Source organism: Bos indicus, chromosome 2, assembly GCF_029378745.1.
Source record: "Bos indicus isolate NIAB-ARS_2022 breed Sahiwal x Tharparkar chromosome 2, NIAB-ARS_B.indTharparkar_mat_pri_1.0, whole genome shotgun sequence".
NCBI lineage: Eukaryota > Metazoa > Chordata > Mammalia > Artiodactyla > Bovidae > Bos > Bos indicus.
Window position 1 is genome coordinate 7762307 of NC_091761.1, and position 19946 is coordinate 7782252.

The 19946-nt window shown below is 36.5% G+C and overlaps 1 protein-coding gene across 7 annotated transcripts in view; it reads right to left on the reverse strand.

Annotated features, from left to right (window-relative positions):
* The window catches only part of GULP1 (GULP PTB domain containing engulfment adaptor 1), a 329999-nt gene that overhangs the window by 34253 nt on the left and 275800 nt on the right, over nt 1-19946 (reverse strand). For all 7 annotated transcript variants that reach the window (XM_070802458.1, XM_070802452.1, XM_070802455.1 and 4 more), the window contains 2 exons: nt 15072-15209; nt 118-234 (listed from right to left, as the gene is read on the reverse strand). In XM_070802458.1, coding sequence (XP_070658559.1) covers nt 118-234; nt 15072-15209 — 255 coding nt within the window. The remainder of the gene's footprint in view (nt 1-117; nt 235-15071; nt 15210-19946) is intronic.

Sequence of the window (19946 nt, forward strand, 5' to 3'; positions counted from 1 at the left end):
AGTTCCAATCGGTGTGGGGGAAATTGAATGGCAGGGCTTCTAAATTTGTTTGATGGTATGCAAGTTTCCCTGTACTTACATCATATAAATGCAAAATGACAAGCTTAGTTTACTCACTCTTTTCTGTAACCCTGCAATCTGTTTTCTTGTTTCAACATCTTTTCCTCCAGATTCTAGAAATTTCCTGTATGCCAGGTCAAATGCTTGGCCGATTGTTAATGTTATCTCTTCAGCCTTTGTACAAACCAAACAAAGAAGATTTGCAGTTTAATAATAATCTGTTAGAACATTTTTTGAATCAAGAAAAACATTAACATGACATATTTCAAAAGGGCAATGTCTAGGCGCAGAAGTGTAGTAAATGAGCAAAAGCAATCTATGCTAACATAATCATTCAAAGCCTAACCATGCATGACATAAAAGAGAAGTGTTTTGGATATTAAATGAATAGCTGTTGAAGTTCGAAGCAAGAGTCCTATCTAGATTCTCATCTCTTTTATCATAGCATTTCCCCTACTAGTTTGTTTTTTTCCTTTCCTCAAATATTTAGTGCCTAGTAAATGAAAGCACAGTGCCAACTGCAGTTTTTCTCGTAGCTTTGCTACTTATTTTTTTTCCTAGTGAAGAGGGTTTGTTAAACCTGGAAGGTAACTTGAATGAGGTTGGCTGGGTGGTGTCTGTGGAAAACCTGAGGTATGCCTGCTCTAAAGGGAGAAGCTGCTATTCAGTTCCAGTTAATTGTTGGAAATGAGCAATTCCAACCCAGAGTTGTCAATTTTAAATATGTGAATGAGACCAGAAATCTGAATTTTCATATGGAAAATTTTAAGTGGTAGTAAACAAAATTTTTAAAACACAGTGCTGACTGAAAAACTATCTGTCATCTGAATTTGGCCTCATAAAACAATTACCTCTGGCCTATTTACTAGGAACTGCCCCAGATAGTCTAAGTCTACTAGCTCATTTTTTCCCAATGATATTTCAGCTGATATCACAGTGTCTTAGTGGGAACAGTGTAAACACTAAATAAAGATTTATTAAATTAACATTATAAAAAAATTTGGTAAAGGCATTAATTGATTTAATGCATCACAAATATTTCATATTTAATGGTGAGAACTCCAGATGACATAACAACTGGTAGCAATATTAAATCTTGTAAATACCCTGCTTTTACTAATCTACTACAAATCTTAAAATTTTGCTATATTCTATATGCAATCTAAATTAAAAATGTTTTATAAATGAAGCTTACTTAATTAAGACATTGTTATTTTTGTAGTTCACTATTCATTTACAAAGGCTGTTAAACATAAAAAATGTTATAGAGTCTAACCTGGTGAATTAAAAAATGCAAAATATATGCCTACACTTATATAAGAAGACTGTCTTACAAAAAAGATGGAAAATAAGCTATGTTAAAGAATACTATATAATACTGAATAAATTAAAATGAGCTTAATGTATCTTCTTAATAAGACAATGTGTTTTCCTCAAATACTCAAGGTGTATAAGACAGAGAATTATTTAAATAACATGGTTGATTCATCACTAATATCTGACTTCATTATTGGTTGTTTACAATAATAATTTTTAAAAACCACATTCACTTTTTATAGTATGACATATATTTTTAATTAAGGTGGCATTTTTGTTGTTGGTCAGTTGCTCAGTAGTGTCCGATTTTGCAACCCCATGGACCGCACCACATCAAATTTACCTGTTGTTCACCATCTCCCAGAGTTGCAAAAACTCATGCCCACTGAATCACTGATGCCATCCAACCATCTCACCCTCTGTCGGCGCCTTCTCCTCCTGCCCTCAATCTTTCCCAGGATCAGGGTCTTTTTAAATGAGTCAGCTCTTCGCATCAGTGGCCAAAGCACTGGAGCTTCAGCTTTAGCGTCAGTCCTTCCAATGAATACTCAGGACTGATTTCCTTCAGGATAGACTATTGGATCTCCTTGCAGTCCAAGGGACTCTCAGGAGTCTTCTGCAACACCACAGTTCAAAAGCATCAATTCTTTGGCGCTCAGCCTTCTTTACGTTCCAACTCGCACATCCATATGTGACTACTGGAAAAAACAAGCTTTGACTAGACAGACCTTTGTCAGCAAAGTAATGTCTCTGCTTTTTAATATGCTGTCTAGGTTTATCATAGTTTTTCTTCCAAGGAGCAAGTGGCTTTTAATTTCATGGCTGAAGTCACCATCTGCAGTGATTTTGGAGCCCAAGAAAATAAAGTCTGTCACAGTCTCCACTGTTTCCTCATTTATTTGCCACAAAATGATGGGACCAGATGGCATGGTTTTTATTTTTTAAATGTTGAGTTTTAAGTCAGCTTTTTCACTCTCCTTTTTCACTTTTATCAAGAGGCTCTTTATAGTTCCTCTTCACTTTCTGCCATAAGGGTGGTGTCATCTGCATATCTGAGGTTATGGATATTTTTCCCGGCAATCTTGATTCCAGCCTGTGCTTCATCCAGCCCAGCATTTCTCATGATATACTCTGCATAGAAGTTAACTAAGCAGGATGACAATACACAGCCTTGATGCACTCCTTTCCCAATTTGGAACCAGTCTGTTGTTCCATGTCAGGTTCTAACGGTTGCTTCTTGGCCTGCATACCGGTTTCTCAGGAGGTAGGTAAGGTGCTCTGGTATTCCCATCTCTTAAGAATTTTCTACAGTTTGTAGTGATTCACACAGCTGAAAGCTTTAGTATAGTCAATATAGCAGAGGTAGATGGTTTTATGAAATTCTCTTGCTTTTCGATGATCCAACAGATGTTCGCAATTTGACCTCTGGTTCCTCTGCCTTGTCTAAACCCAGCTTGCACACCTGGAAGTTCTTGGTTCACACACTGTTGAAGCTTACCTTGAAGGATTTTGAGCACTACCTTGCTTGCATGTGATATGTGTACAACTGTGAAATGAGATGGCATTTAGTGTTAGTTGCTCAGTTGTGCCTAACTGTTTGCAACCCCATGGACTGCAGTCCACCAGGCTCCTCTGTCCATGGGATTTTTCAGGTAAGGATACTGGAGTGGGTTTCCATTTCCTTCTCCAGGGGATCTTCCCGACCCAGTGATTGAACCCAGGTCTCCTGCACTGCAGGCAGATTCTTTACCAACTGAGCTACAAGTGAAGCCCTTGTAGACAGCATTTAACTCCCTGGTAAATGTTCACCATATATTACCCCCATGGGTTTTCATGACTCTGTGAGGTGGGGATTACTATTACCCCTCAATACTTATGCAACTGCAATTCTTTGTGTAACTTGTCTAAAGGCTCATAGTTAGTTAGAGGAGAACTTGGATTCAGATTCAGAATATCTGAGTCTACAAGCCTCACACTTTTGAGGGTAGGGGATGAAACATATACATTTAAATGCACAGACCACAATTATACAACCAGATGTGTTTTGAAAAAAATGTACATACCTATAAAACCACCATATCATTAGAAATATAGATCTCTAACACCCTTCAAAGCTCTTCTATACCTATGCATGAGTACTCAGTCACTTCAGTCATGTCTAACTCTGTCCAATGCTATGGACTGTAGCCCACCAGGCTCCTCTTGTCCATGGGATTCTCCATGCAAGAATAGTGGAGTGGGTTGCCGTGCTCTCTTCCAGGGGATCTTCCCGACTCAGGAATTGAACCCACGTCTTTTGTGTCTTCTACACTGCAGGTAGACTGAGCCACCTTGGAAGCATCTCCTATACATACGCACACACACAGAAGCCACTCAGTCGTGTCCGACTCTTTGCGACCCCGTGGATTGTAGCCCACCAGACTCCTGAGTCCATGGGATTTTCCAGGCATGAATACTGGAGTGGGTTGCCGTTTCCTTCTCCTCCTATACATACTTCTAGTCAAATCACATTTCTTCCAGGTAACTGTTGCTCTAATTTCTATCACCATAGATCAGTTTGTCTGTCTTTGTATCTATAAAAGTGGGCCATCCTATATATTCTTTTATATTTGTCTTCTTTAGTTTCTCAGATCTTACATTTATGATTTATTGCTGATTACATTCCAACTAGTGAATATATCTCAAATTGTTTTTTCATTTGTCTATCAAGTGAAGTTTGTGGTGTTTTCAGTTCTGAGTTACAAATAAAGGTGTTACAAATATTCCTGTAAAATCTTTTTGTGGACATATGTTTTTATATTTCTGGGTAAATATCTAGAAGAAAGTGAAAGTGAAGTCGCTCATTCATGTCTGAATCTTCACAACCCAATGGACTAAAGCCTACCAGGCTCCTCTGTCCATGGGATTTTCCAGACAAGAATACTGGAATGGGTTGCCATTTTCTTCTCAAATATCTAGAAAGAAATTACTAAATCATAGGATGTGTCTACATTTAACACTATGCTGCTGCTACTGCTGCTAAGTCACTTCAGTCGTGTCTGATTCTGTGCAACCCCAGAGACTGCAGCCCACCAGGCTCCCCCATCCCTGGGATTTTCCAGGCAAGAACACTGGAGTGGGTTGCCATTTCCTTCTCCAATGCATGAAAGTGAAAAGTGAAAAGTGAAAGTGAAGTAGCTCAGTTGTGTCCGACTCTAGTGACCCCATCTCATGCTCTGTCGTCCCCTTCTCCTCCTGACCTCATTCTTTGATTTGGATAGATAGAAACAATTAATTCTTGTATATTAACCTGTATGCTGAGACTAATATTATTTCATAGTAATAGTAATTTGTAGATTTCATGGGACTTTTTTTTTGTAAAAAATTATATCTGTGAAAGGGATAGTTTTACTTCTCTTTTTCCCAGTATTTATGCCTTCTGTTTCTTTTCCTATTAACCAGATAAGACATCTAATATCATGCTAAACTAAACAGCTAGAGTTAGAATAAGCACATATCCTGTTCCCAGTCTCAAGGGGAAGCACTCAATAATTCACCATTTATTTTGATGTCATTCGTAGGATTTTTAACATCCTTACTAGAATAAGAAATGTCCTTTAAATCCTAGGCTATTATGAATTTTATCATCAATTGGATTGAATCTTGTGCTTTTTTTTTGCATCTATGTGATAAATTTTTTTTTATTTTTTAGAACTTAAACTATTTGGCTCTTATATTTTACTTGTCAAGAGATTTTAAAAAAATATTTCATTATATATGTATTCAGATTTGTTATTCCTTCAGTTCCAGTAAATCAAGTTTTTCTCCCAGTTAACACAATGCATTTAATCTGAATTTCCCTGTTGAGCAACTATATTAGCCCAGTTTCATGTAAATCAAGTTTTTCAAATATTCATCAATTTTATCTTACATGCTAAATTTACTGGCATAATAGTTACATAATATTTCTCTCTATCCTTTCTTTCTATTCTTTTAAAGACTGTAGGATCTGCACTTAAATTTTTTGTTTCTGAAATTGGTAATTTGTCCTTTCTCTTATTTTTGTCCTAAATTTGTCTTTTTAGAGGATTGCTAATTTTATTATCCTTATCAAAGAAACAACTTTTGACTTTATCAGTGTTCTTTACTGTTTTCTGTTTTCAGCGTCATTGATTCTATTCTTTATTATTATTACTTTTTATTTTGTTTTAAATTTGTTCATCTAACTTCTGAAGGTCAAGAGATTATTTTTAATCATTTTATCTTTTCTCATAGAAAAAGTTATAAATATCCCTTTAACTGTTTTTTTTTTTTTTTACAAATTTTTACTAATTTTGATGTGTCATATTTTGTTGCTATTCAGATAAAAATAATCTAGTATCCCTTGAGACTTTTTTGGAGCTACTGTTATGCAGAGTGTTTGATTTAAAACATTTTGACAGTTTGTGGCCAGAGAATATACTTTGCAATATTTTCAGTTTTGAAATTCATTGTCTTATAGTATGGTACCAGATATTATGCATCTTTGTAAATATTCTACTTACACTCAAAAAGAAAGTATACTCTGTTGTTGTTTGGGATAGTGTTCTATTTATGTCTCTTAGATCAAATTGGTGGATAACATTTTTTTTTCATCTTTTGTAGCTTTATTGATTTTTTTCTATTTTCTCTGTCAATTGCTAAAAAAGGCATTACGATCGATGACTACGGATGTCAATTTGTCTTTTTGTTCTTGCAATTATTAAATTTTTTGCTTTATTTCTTAAAAAGCAATGTTATTAAATGAAACACATTGGTTTTTTAATCACTGTGGGCTGTCTGTCTTGATGTCTGATAATATTCTTGCCTTGAAATCACCTTTATGACGTGAGTATAGCCACACCAACTTTCACACACTTAAGGTTTGCACTGCATATGTTTATTCAATCTTCTGTTTTTTTACCTATATTTGGTACTAGTGGTAATGCATCCACCTGCCAATGTAGCCGACGCAAGAGACACGGGTTTAATCTTTGCATGGGGAAGATCCCCTGGAGGAGGAAATGGCAACCCACTCCAGTATTCTTGCCTGGGAAATCCCATGGACGGAGGAGACTGGGGCTACAGTCCATGGCGTCGCAAAGAGTCAGTCACTGAGCGACTGAACACACACACATCATTTTATATCTAAAATGTGTGTCTTCTAGAGATCAGCTGTATGTTTTAAAAATCCTGCCTGATAATCTCATCCTTTGATTGGTGTATTTAGTCTATATATTTACATCACTTTTGGGCTTCCCTGGTGGCGCAGAGGTTAAAGCATCTGCCTGGAATGCGGGAGACCCAGGTTCAATCCCTGGGTCGGGAAGATCCCCTAGAGAAGGAAATGGCACCCCACTCCAGTACTCTTGCCTGGAGAATCCTATGGAGGGAGGAGCCTGGTAGGCTACAGTCCATGGGGTCGCAAAGAGTCGGACACGACTGAGCGACTTGACTTCACTTTCACTTTATTTTCTACTTGGTCCATCTGCTTTTCCATTTCTATTCTTTGCCTACTGTCTTTTTCATAAAAAAAAAACAAACAACAGTTTTCCATTTTATTTTCTCTATAGGTTTTTAACTATACACTTTTGAATTACTTTTTAGTGGATTGCTCTAGTGATAACAATATGCATCTTTAAGTGAGCAGTCTATTTGGAGTTAATGTGCATTACTTTACATAAATAATAACAACCTTGAAAGTGAAAGTGAAGTCGCTCAGTCGTGTCCGACTCTTTGCGATCCCATGGAATGTAGCCTACCAGGCTCCTCTGTCTATGAGATTTTCCAGGCAATAATACTGAAGTGGATTGCCATTTCCTTCTTCAGGGGATCTTCCCGACCCAGGGATCGAACCCAGGTCTCCCGCATTGCAGACGGACGCTTAACCGTCTGAACCACAATAGTATGCAGCCTTTGTGGTAGTACTGTCACATGTTAACATCATGATGCAATGACCTGACACAATGCTACAATTTTGCTTTTAACAGTTCTGTTTTAAAAAAGAGTGACATTTAGTCACAGTTTTTCTAGTGTTTATTTTTTGTTTATTCTTTTGCACATTTGAATTTACTTTTTGTGTCATTTCCCTTCAGATTAAAGAATCTCCTTTAGCATATCTTGAAGCACAGTTCGCTAGTGGTGAGTCACTGTAGTTTCATTTATTTCAAAATATTTTGATTTAAATTTTGAGACTTCAACAAGTGTAAAATTTTCTTATGACATCTTTTACTTTATGCTTGAAAGATATTGTCATGGTCTCCTCTGACCTTTACTGATACTAATGAAAAGTCAGCTGCCATTCATATTTTTTTTTATTTCTCTATGTAAAGATATAATATGTCTTCATATTTTTTAATGGATGCTTTCAAGATTCATTCATTCCCTTAATCATTCTCTCACTCTCTTTCTCTCTCTTGTAGATTGTCTGTGATATACCTACAAGTGGTTTTTTTTATAACTGATTCAGCTTGAAGGTTCTCAAATCTGTAGGTTGACAATTTTCACCACATTTGGGAATTCTTCAGCCAGGACTTTCTTTGCTGTCTTACTTTCTCTCTGCTGTCTTCTTATGATTTTGATTTCACACATGTTAGAACACCCCGTTTTTTCCTAGAGGTGATTATGGCTCTGTCATTTAATATTACTATCATTTATTTTCTCTGTTCATTTAATTGGATAATTTCTCTCATCTATCTTCTAGGTTACTGACCATTTTTTTCCTGCCATCCCAAATCTGATGTTAAGCCTATCAATTTTTTTAAGTTATTTTACCTAACCATTGAATTATTTTAGCATTTGCTGTTTCTATGCTAAAATTTTCACTTGTTTCCTCATTACTATGTTCTTTTTCCTTTAATTCCCAAAATATATGTATAAACAATATTAAAGTCTTTGAGCATAACATATAAATCTAAAGCTTCCTTTAGCTCTTAATCTGGGTTCCCTTTATTCTTCATGTAGGTAGCAACTATAATTTGTGCATAATTCAGGAGGTTATGGATTTTGCATATATTTGACTCCTCTCATATATATATGTATATATTTACATATGCTATAAGGGTATAGTGATACTCAGGTTTAATTATGAGAAAAACTGATAAGTCTAAAATTCCTCATCATATATTAGATTCAGTTGTATCAATTATATTTATTTTACCAATAATAATGTTAAATATTAATTATATTAACTTTACAAGAAACACAGTGTTCTATATTAGAATTTATTTGTTGCCATAAACATTATGTAATATAAACTATTAAAATTCATCTAAAATCATATCTACAAATTTATGACAGTAATGACATACTCTTAATGGTTTTACATTGTCTGTTTAGAACAAAAACATTTTGGTTATATACGTACGAATCAGATAGCAAAAACAAACACCCAAATCCTACAAGAAAAAGAAGTTTCCTTCTATTCCTATTTTTCTGAGATTTTTAACCATGAATGGGTGTTGATTATTTTCAAATATTTTTTAAAATGTTGGTTGATAGGATCATATACTTCATTAACCTGTTAATACGATTGATTATATTATTGGATTTTTGATGCTGAATAAGACTTACATCCCAGGAACAAGCTCTACTTGGTCTTGGTGTATAATTCTTTTATATATTGCTGTTATATTTAATATTCTGTTAAAAATATTTGCATCCAATTTCCTGAGGGATATTGGTCTGTAGTTTCCTTTTTATGCACTATCATTACCTGCTTTGGTGTCTGAAAAATAAAACTTTCATAAAAGTGAATTTTAGGAGTTCTCTCACTTCTGTTATTTGGAATAGCTTGTGCAGAACAATGTTAACTCCTCTTTAAGCATTTATGGATTCTTTCAGTAAAACTATCTAGGAGTAGGGATTTCTACTTTAGTAAGTTTGAAATTATAAATTCAATTGCCTTTATGGTTACAAGGCTATTCAAATTATCCAATAATAGGTAGTCAGCCATTTTTGTTTTTGAGAAATTAATTCTATGTTGTCAAATTTATGTGTACACAGTTGATTATTAGTTCAGTTCAGTTCAGTTCAGTCGCTCAGTCGTGTCCGACTCTTTGTGACCCCATGAATCACAGCACCCCAGGCTTCCCTGTCCATCACCAACTCCCAGAGTTCACTCAGACTCACATCCATCGAGTCAGTGATGCCATCCAGCCATCTCATCCTCTGTCGTCCCCTTCTCCTCCTGCCCCCAATCCCTCCCAGCATCAGAGTCTTTTCCAATGAGTCAACTCTTCGCATGAGGTGGCCAAAGTATTGGAGTTTCAGCTTTAGCATCATTCCTTCCAAAGAAATCCCAGGGCTGATCTCCTTCAGAATGGACTGGTTGGATCTCCTTGCAGTCCAAGGGACTCTCAAGAGTCTTTTCCAACACTACAGTTCAAAAGCATCAAGTCTTCGGCTGTCAGCTTTCTTCACAGTCCAACTCTCACATCCATATCGGACCACTGCAAAAACCATAGCCTTGAGTAGACGGACCTTTGTTGGCAAAGTAATGTCTCTGCTTTTCAATGTGCTATCTAGGTTGGTCATAACTTTTGGAGTAAGCATCTTTTAATTTCATGGCTGCAGTCATCATCTGCAGTGATTTTGGAGCCCCCCAAAATAAAGTCTGACACTGTTTCCACTGTTTCCCCATCTATTTCCCATGAAGTGATGGGACCAGATGCCATGATCTTCATTTTCTGAATGTTGAGTTTTAAGCCAACTTTTTCACTCTCCTCTTTCACCTTCATCAAGAGGCTTTTTAGTTCCTCTTCAGTTCCTCTTTAGTTCCTCTTCTTTAGTTTCTGCCTTAAGGGTGGTGTCATCTACATATCTGAGGTTATTGGTATTTCTCCCGGCAATCTTGATTCCAGGTTGTGCTTCTTCCAGTCCAGCGTTTCTCATGATGTACTCTGCATATAAGTTAAATAAGCAGGGTGACAATATACAGCCTTGACATACTCCTTTTCCTATTTGGAACCAGTCTGTTGTTTCATGTCCAGTTCTACCTGTTGCTTCCTGACCTGCATACTAATTTCTCAAGAGAAAGGTCAGGTGGTCTGGTACTTCCATCTCTTTCAGAATTTTCCACAGTTTATTGTGATCCACACAGTCAAAGGCTTTAGCATAGTCAATAAAGCAGAAATAGATGTTTTTCTGAAACTCTCTTGCTTTTTTGATGATCCAGCGGATGTTGGCAATTTGGTCTCTGGTTCCTCTGCCTTTTCTAAAACCAGCTTGAATATCTAGCATCCTCTTAATATTTTTTGATATCTGGATGTTTTTCAGTGAAATCCCTGTTTAATGTCTGATATTGGTAATTTGTTTCTTTTTTTTTTTTTTTGCTTTACTAATCTTAACTGAAATTTTGTTACTCTTATTATCTTTTAATGAAACGGCTCTTTGTGTCATTGATTTTCTCAATTGTTTTTGTTTTCCATTTCATTAATTTCTTCTCTTCTCTTTCTTATTTTCATCCTTCTGCTTCCTTTAATTTGATAATCTGTTTTCTAAGTACTTGAGCTGGCAGCTTAGATTACTGATTTGAAATGTTCTGCTTTTAAATATATTAACTTGTTATAAATTTCTTTCCCAGAATTGCTTTAACTGTATCATATAAACACTGATATGTTCTATTTCATTTCTATATAGTTCACACATTTAAGATTTTTTTCTTTGAAGATTCCTCTTTGACCTACAGAGTGCTTACAAACTTGATGCCGTTTTTGACATATGGATAAACAAAACTTCCAAGTTTTTGAAGCCTTTCATATAATCTTTCTGTTCTTCACTTTTAGGTTGATTTCTTTATTGTTGAAAAGCACTTGCTTAATAATTTCTACTCTTTTACACTTCTGGGATTTGTCTTACAGCCCCGGATACAGTCTATTTTGGTACATGTGCCTTTGGCACTTGAAAATAATGTGCAACCTGCTGTTGTTGAATGAAGTTCCCCTTGGTTGTTTGATTCCATTAGTTGATGATGCTGTTGAGTGATCCTATATTCTTGATGATTTCCTGTCTAGTTGTTCCATTAATTTTAAGAAAAGTGGTGGCAAAATAGTCAATATAACTGTGTATTTGCCTATTGACCCTATATTTCTTTTCATTTCTGTCAGTTTTTATTTCAGTAATTTTGCTGCTCTGTGATTTGGCAATGCAAATTTAGGCTTGCTGTTTTCTTGGTAGTATGAGCCTTTTATTATTAAATATTGCCTTCTTTGTGTAATTTTCTTTACTTTGAAGTGCATTTCATCTGATATTAACACATTCACTTGGGCCAATGTATTTTTAAATGTATCCCATTTTATACGTTTTTTAGTGGTTGCTCCGAGATTCATATTACATTTATACAACTTACCTCAGTCTACTAATCCTGTCATTTTTCCAGTTTGAAAGATGTAGAAACCTTACCTCCATTTATATGCCTTTAACTTTCTCTGTTCGTAATATACTTGCCTTCAGTTCAGTTCAGTTCAGCTCACTCAGTCGTGTCTGATACTTTGCAACCCCATGACTGCAGCACGCCAGGCTTCCCTGCCTATCACCAACTCCTGGAGTTTACTCAAACTCATGCCCATTGAGTCAGCGATACCATCCAACCATCTCATCCTCTGTCCTCCTCTTGTCTTCTCGCCTTTAATCTTTCCCAGCATCAGGGTCTTTCCGCATAAGTCAGTTCTTCACAACAGGTGGCCAAAGTATTGGAGTTTCAGCTTCAGCATCAGTCCTACCAATGAATATTCAGGACTGATCTCCTTTAGAATGGACTAGTTGGATCTCCTTGTAGTCCAAGGGACTCTCAAGAGTCTTCTCCAACACCACAGTTCAAAAGCATCAAGACTTCGGTGCTCAGCTTTCTTTATAGTCCAACTCTCACATCCATACATGACCACTGGAAAAACCAAAGCTTTGACTAGACAGATCTTTGTTGGCAAAGTAATGTCTCTGCTTTTTAATATGCTGTCTAAGTTGGTCATAACTTTTCTTCCAAAGAGCAAGCACCTTTTAATTTCATGGCTACAGTCACCATCTACAGTGATTTTGGAGCCCCCCCAAAATAGCCTGTCACTGTTTCCATTATTTCCCCTCTATTTGCCATGAAGTGATGGGCCCAGATGCCATGATCTTAGTTTTCTGAATATTGAGTTTTAAGCCAACTTTTTCACTCTCCTCTTTCACTTTCATCAAGAGGCTTTTTAGTTCCTCTTCACTTTCTGCCATAAGGGTGGTGTCATCTGCATATCTGAGGTTATTGATATTTCTCCCAGCAATCTTGATTCCAGCTTGTGCTTCTTCTAGTCCAGCGTTTCTCATGATGTACTCTGCATATAAGTTAAATAAGCAGGGTGACAATATACAGCCTTGACGTACTCCTTTCCCGATTTGGAACCAGTCTGTTTTTCCATGTCTAGTTCTAACTGTTGCTTCTTGACCTACATACAGATTTCTCAGGAGGTAGGTGAGGTGGTCTGGTATTTCTATCTCTTGTAGAATTTTCCCCAGTTTGTTGTGATCCACACAGTAAAAGGCTTTGGCATAGTCAATAAAACAGAAGTAGATGTTTTTCTGGAAATGTCTCACTTTTTCGATAATCCAACAGATACTTGCCCTACATATTTTCTATATATTCATTTAGAATCATATCAGAAAGCATTTTTTGCTTCTGCTGTCAATCATAATTTAGAAATCATGCACACTAATGTTTGTGAGCCACTGGTATAGGCTTCAAGAAAATATTTTCAACCTTCAAGAAAAAAGAAAGCTAATATGCTATATCAAGAGAGGAATAACGGGTCTAGGTAGTGAAATTTTGGAAACCGATTAAAAAAAGTACGATTAGATAGAAATATAGTTTGTACTTTGAAAACAATGGGGAATTCTTGCAAGTGTTTGTTTTAATAATTATGTAACAAGTTTGGACATCAAAGAAAGGTAAAACGTGACATAAAATTATAGAAAGACTAGTATTTATAAAGGACTTGGGTTATGAATATTTCAAAAAATCCTAAGGAAGTTTATTTCTATATGTAAGGCAAGAAAGAAGGACAATTTAATTTACTGTTTGTCATAAGTGGTAAAAGGTTATAATATCTTACATGTAGAAGATATTCAACAAGTATCAACTTTAATCTTCTCAGTCACATAGAAAATACCTGCAAGTCATCAGGGTTAAGAGGCACCTGGAGCGTTAAATATATGGCATTCATTCAATAGGATACATTTCAAATAGAACTTTTTAATTTCATACAAAATGCCATATAGTTCACATAACACTGTCTTAAACAAATAAGGATAGTATTCTGACAAGATATTTCATAATATTCATCAAATTTTCAAAACATATTATGATGCCAAATAGGTTAGCACAGTAGTTTGCGTATTTGAAGAACTATAGTTTAAAAGATAGAGATAATAACTTGCTCTACCTTTTGTCAATTTATCCACATAACCTTTTTAAAGGAAAAAAATTCATTGAGTATCTATTTTCCACCTGATGCAGGAGTTACATGGACAGATAAAAAAGTATTTGTTTTTAAGAAGTCCACATACTGAAATTAAAGACATATATTATAGTGATAACAATATTATTCCCTTCTATTTTGACAGTATGATAAAATGAACAATAAATAAACTAAATTTCTTCCTGTCTAAGGCAATCCTGCTGTTGAGATTAAACGTTCTTTCTCATTTAAAGCTATCAATGGCTACAATGTGTGCTTGGAATTCACATATTACATTTTATAACAGGATCTCAGACTAGGTTATCATTGGTATTAGCTTATGCATATAGTCAAGATATGGGTTTTCATTAAGAATTCCAGATGATTAAAGAATTGTCAGAGAGCTTAACTTTGGAATATCCTAATTGTTCTTACTTGCTAAGAACTTTAGATTATATTCCCAAGCTCAATCACTCACACACACACACATAAACACAATTCTATCACATTTAATTATAAGAAGTTTTTCATGTATGAAACGAGTCGCCAGTCCAGGTTCGATGCACGATACTGGATGCTTGGGGCTGGTGCACTGGGACTACCCAGAGGGAGGGAGGAGGGTTCAGGATGGGGAACACAGGTATACCTGTGGCGGATTCATTTCAATATTTGGCAAAACTAATACAATATTGTAAAGTTTAAAAAAAAAAAGTTTTCTGAATAATGAAAATCAAAAATCAGAGTTTTAAAGAATCAGATTTTTTTTTGAAGAGCCATACAAATTTCATTTCCTACAGTTTAAAAATATTTAAAATAAAAATAAAAATATTTAAAAAATACTTAAAAATAAAAATATTTAAAAATATTTATTTTCAAAATAAAATAAAATAAAATATTTATTTTCATCAGATCCATGACATTCCTGAAAAAATACTTTGCTTTACCATTACTCCTTTGCATTATATGCACATTACTAAATTGTATTTGAGTTTAAAATTTCAAGTCAAGTGATTGTAAGACAGGTAAACATATGACATAGGATGACATTCTAAGGAAAGAAAATTGCATACAAGCTTGTGTCCATTAACGTGAAATTTATTTAGGGATGAAATCCTGAAGCATATTCTCATGACAGGAAGAATCTATTTGTGAAGTTAAGTATTTGCAGACCTTATTCATTTCTAAATACTTTACTAATGCTGGAAACAAGACAATTCCTGGCTTACAAAGTAGAGCAAACCACCCTAAAACATCTGGCATACTTACACACTTTTCGCTGTCAAATACATAGCACAAATGTTTATTTGACTCGGAATCTTTGCATATGAAAGTGAATATCCTCTTGTCAGTTTTATCATCTGCACAAAATGATATTCTGTGAAGCTGGCAATTGTGTTGAACTTCCTGTGAACACAGATGAAAATAAACATAGTTGAAGAGATTTCTTTTTCTGGAATACCAGCTGAGCAAATAATACAACTTATGAAACATCATCTGTCGTACTCTGGTTTTATAACTACATACACCTCAGCTTAAATAAAAATGTAATGAGATAAACCTTCTGACTCAGGATTTAGCTAAATCATTTCAATAGCACTTAGAAAAACACAAGGGGAAAGAGGATCAGAGGTTCATGGGTTTCCTGAGCTACAAGGGATCTTCGGATACCATTACTTCAACTGTGCAATTTTACTTAGGAGATTACTGAGGTCTAGACAGATTAATATATTTCCAAAAGGTTAAAAAATTGGCAGAACCCTTTGAACAAGAATCTTTTCATTTTATTTTATTGCTACTAATATTACAGCTTAAAACATAACATCATCTGTATACAATTTCATATGAAACATATTATACAGTACATGTCTTCACAGTAAACTCAAATACTCTTGAACCTCTTCTATCTAAGGAAAATCACCCTTGCAACTTCTGCAATGATTTCCATTGGAGCAATGAATGAAGAAGATTTACACATTCAGCTTCCTAATTACTAAGTCAATATTCAGACTTAAATTGAAGAAAGTGGGGAAAACCACTAGATCATTCAGATATGACCTAAATCAAATGCCCTATGATTATACAGTGGAAGTGAGAAATAGATTTAAGGGACTAGATCTGATAGACAGAGTGCCTGATGAACTATGGACAGAGGTTTGTGACATTGTACAGAAGACAGGGATCAGGACCATCCCCATGGAAAAGAAATGCAAAAAAGCAAAATGGCTGTCTGGGGAGGCCTTACAAATAGCTGTGAAAGGAAGAGAAGCGAAAAGCAAAGGAAAAAATGAAAGATATAAGCATCTGAATGCAGAGTTCCAAAGAATAGCAAGGAGAGATAAGAAAGGCTTCCTCAGTGATCAATGCAAAGAAATAGAGGAAAACAATAGGATGGGAAAGACTAGAGATCTCTTCAAGAAAGTTAGAGATACCAAAGGAACATTTCATGCAAAGATGGGCTCGATAAAGGACAGAAATGGTATGGACCTAACAGAAGCAGAAGATATTAAGAAGAGGTGGCAAGAATACACAGAAAAACTGTATAAAAAAGATCTTCATGACCCAGATAATCATGATGGTGTGATCACTCACCTAGAGCCAGACATCCTGGAATGTTAAGTCAAGTGGGCCTTAGAAAGCATCACTACAAACAAAGCTAGTGGAGGTGATGGAATTCCAGTTGAGCTATTCCAAATCCTGAAAGATGATGCTGTGAAAGTGCTGCACTCAATATGCCAGCAAATTTGGAAAACTCAGCAGTGGCCACAGGACAGGAAAAGGTCAGTTTTCATTCCAATCCCAAAGAAAGGCAATGCCAAAGAATGCTCAAACTACCACACAATTGCACTCATCTCACACGCTAATAAAGTAATGCTCAAAATTCTCCAAGCCAGGCTTCAGAAGTATGTGAACCATGAACTTCCTGATGTTCAAGCTGGTTTTAGAAAAGGCAGAGGAACCAAAGATCAAATTGCCAACATCCACTGGATCATCAAAAAGGCAAGAGGGTTCCAGAAAAACATCTATTTCTGCTTTATTGACTATGCCAAAGCCTTTGACTGTGTGGATCACAATAAACTGTGGACAATTCTGAAAGAGATGGGAATACCAGAACACCTGACCTGCCTCTTGAGAAACCTATATGCAGGTCAGGAAACAACAGTTAGAACTGGACATGGAACAACAGACTGGTTCCAAATAGGAAAAGGAGTACATCGAGGCTGTATATTGTCACCCTGTTTATTTAACTTCTATGCAGAGTACATCATGAGAAATGCTGGGCTGGAAGACACACAAGCTGGAATCAAGATTGCCGGAAGATACATCAATAACCTCAGATATACAGATGACACCATCCTTATGGCAGAAAGTGAAGAGGAACTAAAAAGCCTCTTGATGAAAGTGAAAGAGGAGAGTGAAAAAGTTGGCTTACAACTCAACATTCAGAAAACAAAGATCATGGCATCTGGTCCCATCACTTCATGGGAAATAGATGGCGAAACAGTGGAAACAGTGTCAGACTTTATTTTGGGGGCTCCAAAGTCACTACAGATGTTGACTGCAGCCATGAAATTAAAAGATGCTTACTCCTTGGAAGGAAAGTTATGACCAACTTAGTATATTGAAAAGCAGAGATATTACTTTGCCAACAAAGGTCCTTCTAGTCAAGCCTATCGTTTTTCCAGTGGTCATGTATGGATGTGAGACTTGGGCTGTGAAGAAAGCTGAGCGCTGAAGAATTGATGCTTTTGAACTGTGGTGTTGGAGAAGACTCTTGAGAGTCCCTTGGACTGCAAGGAGATCCAACCAGTCCATCCTAAAGGATATCAGTCCTGGGTGTTCATTGGAAGGAATGATGCTGAAGCTGAAGCTCCAATACTCATGCAAAGAGTTGACTCATTGGAAAAGACCCTGATGCTGGGAGGGATTGGGGACAGGAGGAGAAGGGGACGACAGAGGATGAGATGGCTGGATGGCATCACCGGCTCGATGGATATGAGTTTGAATGAACTCCAGGAGTTGATGATGGACAGGGAGACCTGGCGTGCTGTAATTCATGGGGTTGCAAAGAGTCGGACACGACTGAGCGACTGAACTGAACTGAACAGAACTGAAGATTAATACTACATATATATGTCTATGCAGTATATATATACTGTGTGTGTGTATATATAAGTATGGTGGTTTAGTTGCTAAGTCTTGTACAGCTCTTATAACTCAATGGACTGTAGCCTGGTAGGCTCCTCTGTCCATGGGATTCTCCAGGCAAGGATGCTGGAGTGGGTTGCCATTTCTTTCTCCAGGGGATCTTCTCCATCCAGTAATCAAACCTGGGTTTCCTGCATTGCAGGCAGATTCTTTACCAACTGAGCTACAAAGGATTGTAACTATAGCATCTGTCACGTGATCCTTCCAAGTTCAGAGATTGACATGTCTGCTTGCTGAGATTTGATCTATAACTCTGATTCACATTACTGATCATCGGCTGAAAATGAGTACACAAAATGAGCTACAAAAGTAAATGTCTACAACGCTGCATTCTTTCCTTGCATACAAAACCAAAGGTAAGTCATCAGAGAGTTGTCTGCAAGCATGAAAATTAAAATGAGGCTCTATGCTGTATGACTGTAATGTTTAGACACTGCTAGATAGCCTGATTCAGCCATTTCAACAGCAAGGAGGTACAAATGTTCAACTTATTAAGGCTTCTGCTGAAGGCGTCTTTCCTGAGACTATCCTTCTCCTATACTTTGCCTCACTGGCCTGTCTCTTCCTCACTGACATATTTTTTTTTTTGTTTGTTTTAACAGTATTAATACAGACCACTCTTTGAATAGCAAGACATTGTCAAGGGTTGTTACACACATTGATTGAAGATATCAGTGGCAAATAATGGATTAGTAAACTCTGCAGATCTATGAAAATATTTCCATAATCTGTTTACAGGTAGATTTCCTAGGGCTTTCAAATTGAATTAACAGGTCATTAAGCTTGCTTAGTTGCTCAGTCATGTCCGACTGTTTGCGACCTCATGGATTACAACCTGCCAGGCTCCTCTGTCCATGGGGATTCTCCAGGCAAAAATACCGGAGTCGCTTGCCAAGCCTTCCTCCAGGGGATCTTCCCAACTCAGGGACTGAACCTAGGTCTCTTGCATTGTAGGCAGATTCTTTACCATTTGAGCCACGAGGGAAGCCTGGTCAGTAAACATGCTACCGTATTAAAATAAAGCATTGGTAATATATATTTGTAAAATGATTGGGGTTGAATGTTAATCAGTTTTTTGAAACTGAATTTCATGATCTTATCAAAATACTAAACAGTAATTCTGAGGCATTATGAATAAAGAGCTATGTTTATTTTCTAGGGCTTCCATAACAAAATATCACAGATTGAATGGCTTCAACAATAGAAATTTATTTTCTCACAGTTCTGGAGGCTTAAAGCCCATGATCAAGGAATTGGCAGGTTTGGTTTCTGCTGAAGCCTTGCCTCTTGGCTTACAGATGGCTGTCTTCTTGCTATGTTCTCACATAGCTTTCCTCTGTGTTCACACATACCTGATGTCCCCTTCTCTTATTGTAAGGACACCAGTCTTATTGAATTAAGGTCTAATTTGAACTCATTTAACTCTAATTATCTTAAAGGTTCTATCTCCAATTATGGCCATATTGTGAGTTGGGCTTCAACACAGGAATTTTAGGTGAAAATTACATTCACAACTACATATTAATGTGAATGTGGAGTCAGCTCAGTTCAGTTGCTCAGTCATGTCCAACTCTCTGTGACCCCATGGACTGCAGCACACCAGGCTTCCCTGTCCATCACCAAATCCCAGAGCTTATTCTAACTCATGTCCATCAATTTGGTGATGCCATCCATCCTATGTCATGCCCTTCTCCTTCCGCCTTCAATCTTTCCCAGCAGCAGGGTCTTTTCCAGTGAGTCAGTTCTTTGCATCAGGTGGTCAAAGTATTGGAGTTTCAGCTTCAGTATCAGTCCTTTTGATGAATATTCAGGACTGATATCCTTTAGAATGGACTGGTTGGATCTCCTTGCTGCTTAAGGGACTCTCAAGAGTCTTCTCCAATACCACAGTTCAAAAGCATCAACTCTTTGGTGCTCAGCTTTCTTTATAGTTCA